This window comes from Halyomorpha halys, unplaced genomic scaffold (assembly GCF_000696795.3).
Source record: "Halyomorpha halys isolate HHAL.00 unplaced genomic scaffold, Hhal_1.1 Scaffold921.1, whole genome shotgun sequence".
In the NCBI taxonomy this organism is placed as follows: Eukaryota; Metazoa; Arthropoda; class Insecta; order Hemiptera; family Pentatomidae; genus Halyomorpha; species Halyomorpha halys.
The window spans coordinates 209,404-212,712 of record NW_027106140.1 but is presented as its reverse complement, the minus strand read 5'-3'; the positions used below and the strand labels follow the sequence as shown (position 1 = coordinate 212,712).

Here is a 3,309-nt window from a genome sequence, read left to right as displayed (position 1 = left end):
GTATTTGTTAAAATATACCTTTCTTAGAGGGTAAAAAAAAAATTCAAATTTTTACGGAGAAAACATTTTTATTGAAAATCTATGGAAATTTACAATGTCTTATGAAATTTGGATTTGGTGTACGAAAAGTTTTTAGTTTGAAAATGGACATCGAAGTTTATGTCCAAACTGATGTTGAGTAGAGCGGTTTAGTGATGAACGTAGCTGACTCCTGCGTATGGGTAGGCACCATATCCACCATGACTGTATGGGTAGGCACCATATCCAGCATATCCATTATAACCATGTCCGTATCCAAGTCCATATGGGTAGCCAGAGTATCCGGAGTAAGGGAGAGCTCCGTAGCCGTAACCGCCTTGGGCAGAAATTGAATTGTATTAGGGCATTAGGAAACAGGAAAAAAATTACGTCGTATTGTATAAAAATAACAACGTATGGTTATGTTTTTTCTAAACACACGCGTGTATTTTAACATATATTAACGTGTTTATACACGTTAACATATGTAAACAGTGATGTATATTTTAAAATATGAATTTCAAGTGTAATATTTATATGCAATTTGCTAATGAAAAGCTCTAAGAAAAATGATCTATGCCTTTCAATAAATACTTTCAGAGGTAATATTTATGAAACCTTATAATTTAATAATGTGTTTGGGATATAGAAGAAACAATAATTTGAAAATGACTGAAGAAATTGCTTATAATTGTATAAAATAATGCTTACAAATGATTTTATAATTTATTATAAGAATTTTAAAAAATTGACAAAATAAAAAAAAACTTAGTTAAAAATTTAATTTTAAATTGTCATGCATATATTTAAGAGAAAATAAATAATAAATAATGTTCATAACTTATATAATAATTATTAATTTTTTTTAGCACAATTTTATTAAGCCTAAAAATAGTATATTCTTAAATTTAAAAAAAAAATCCAGTCTATTATATGTTATACTTTACTTACCATAAGCAAGACCTCTCTTATCACGTGCTTCTTCTGCGGCGAAGGCAATGGCGAAGAGAGCCACGCAGAAAACGATCTGCAAAAAAATTCGGAAATTATTTCTTATGAAACATATTATTTATAGAATTAATGATTTTCATCAATATACGGTTTGATCAATATAAAAATTTAAAAACATATTAATCTATACTATTGTATAAAGCTTAATAGTATTGTATTATACTTAAATTACACTTCTAAACCAAAAATATTTAATTTTATAAAATAAACCTTACTAGATATGTACTTTTCAAAAATTATTTTAGTTCCCTAATATAGAATTTACGTGTGCATTTCGTGAATATAGCTATACACGAAATACACAGATTTTTTCCCTAAAACTTTGTTATTTGGAGGGGCCTCAAAAAGTGTAATTTGCTACTAGTTTGTTTGGAAAAAACTCTTTTTGTATTAGAGGGACCGTTTATCTGCTTTAAATTATGTTCAAGAAATTTAAGAAAGATTAAGTAAATATTACAAAAATTCACTTAGGCAATTTAAAGATGGCTTCTGTTCAATTATTAGTCATTGTTTAGATTTTATTTAGTTATTTACATGTATTTATTATGTGTATAAAATAGACACGTATAGTCAAAATTTATCGCGGATGAAACTCTGAGGTGTAGCTAAATAAATAGATTGTTGGCTACATACTTCTTTAAAAATTAAAACGAAATAAACCATAATTTCACATGCAAACATTTATATACTTATTTGAATTTAAAATATATTTTGTTTTAAATTAGGAAATCAAACAAATATGATAAAATAAAAATAACTTCGTAATAGAACTACATCCCATTGCTATTTATTTATTTCGAAACTACAAATGTAACTGTATTATGATAAAATAATAAACTACCTATATCTACATGGGATTATGTGTAGTTTATTTATTTATACGCATTTTATGTATACACTCACCAAAGCCTTGAGTGAAGCCATTGCTGTTGTCAGAGAGTGTAAGATTCTCTATGTCCAGCCTATAGAAGACATCCCCTTATATACCTGCCTCTCCAGGGTGGCTCACCTTGTGAACAAGCAGAGAGGGCAGCAAATACATCAGTTCAATCATTCGCTTTATCATTGTCTATATCTTAAGAAATAAATCTTTATTACCAATTAATTAATGATCAAATTTTTTCTTGAAACCTTCAATTATTAACTGACCCGTATTAGGCTGATTCTAAACAAATTTTATGTATTAGCTATCATTTGCGTCAGTGAGGTGATCAACACCTAAGTACACAGAAATAATATAACTATTATTTATTTGCAACTGTCAAAATAATAATTGATAATAAGCTAATTAACTAACAGCTTAATTAATATTAATATATCAAGGGGGAGGACAATAGAAGCTAAATTCAGGTACTTCAAGTCACAAAAGATCTTTCATATAGCTTCTTTTTTGTCTCCTCCTCGTATTTTTGAGTAGATCAGCCCTCCTCTGTTAAACGCAATGGTAGCTTATACTTTAACACTAAATTTGTTTTGATCTTTCTAATTATTAGTTTTTAATATATAATTAAAAGTTGTGTCATGTCTGTTTTTGTGTTTATATTATGGTTCTATTCCTACTACTTTACAATTATTAGCACTTAGTAAAGCTTTAATGGATTGAATTGAGTCACGTGCTTTATTTCTTGTAATATTGATAGTTCTTTTCTTCTTTCTATGCTTTACTTTTTTCTATGCCCTTGGAGTTCAAATGAATAGGGAAACCAGAGGCTACAAATGAAAATAATAAAATTTCCTTTTGAGGGTTTCTACTGGAGTCTGGGACCTATGTGTAAAACATCTTATAAATTTCAAAAAATTGATTTTTTAATCTCATTAATTGAGAAAGGCAAATGAGTCAATTGGACAACTGCGGAATAATAGTCAAGACTGAATTTGTGATAAAAATCCCCTATACAGCGAATATTTTATAGTATTATCAGCAATTATCTTGCGATAAGATGGTTTGTGAATAGAATTTTAGAATATTCCAATTTTATTCTACATTAAGAAAACAACAAATCCTACGAGGCAAAGGAATGTCGGCAACTGTAAAGAGATTCTAATCTCCCAATTACGGAGTTATCTGGCATTCAAACTTATCCTTAATAAAATATTTTAAAACAAAAGATATCTTAAGGACGCAACTAATTATTCTTGTTTTGGTGGATCCATATTATTCGGTTGCTTATATAAGCATTATTTATTTTAGTAGTACAGTTAAGTATTCATCGTCCAACTACATTATATATTTTTTTTAATTAGATCAAAAATTGATGTTAGTCTTTGCGTCCTTCTATA

At 28.1% G+C, this 3,309-nt stretch overlaps 1 protein-coding gene across 1 annotated transcript; it reads right to left on the bottom strand.

The window, feature by feature from the left end:
- Positions 1-48: 48 nt before the first annotated feature.
- On the bottom strand, positions 49-2,000 carry LOC106687176 (cuticle protein 6.4). Its single transcript, XM_014430910.1, has 3 exons — positions 1,933-2,000; positions 970-1,045; positions 49-355 (listed from the first exon to the last, which is right to left on the bottom strand). The coding sequence occupies exons 1-3, from the start codon at positions 1,951-1,953 to the stop codon at positions 189-191; spliced, it is 264 nt and encodes an 87-aa protein (XP_014286396.1). The 5' UTR covers positions 1,954-2,000; the 3' UTR covers positions 49-188.
- Between the last annotated feature and the right edge of the window lie 1,309 nt (positions 2,001-3,309).

Coding starts and splice junctions, on each gene's coding strand:
- LOC106687176 (XM_014430910.1), bottom strand. CDS start 1,953: ATGGCTTCACTCAAGGCTTTG. Junction 1,046..1,932: donor TGGCTTCACTCAAGGCTTTG/GTGAGTGTATAC, acceptor ATTTTTTTGCAG/ATCGTTTTCTGCGTGGCTCT. Junction 356..969: donor TAAGAGAGGTCTTGCTTATG/GTAAGTAAAGTA, acceptor TTTCTGCCCAAG/GCGGTTACGGCTACGGAGCT.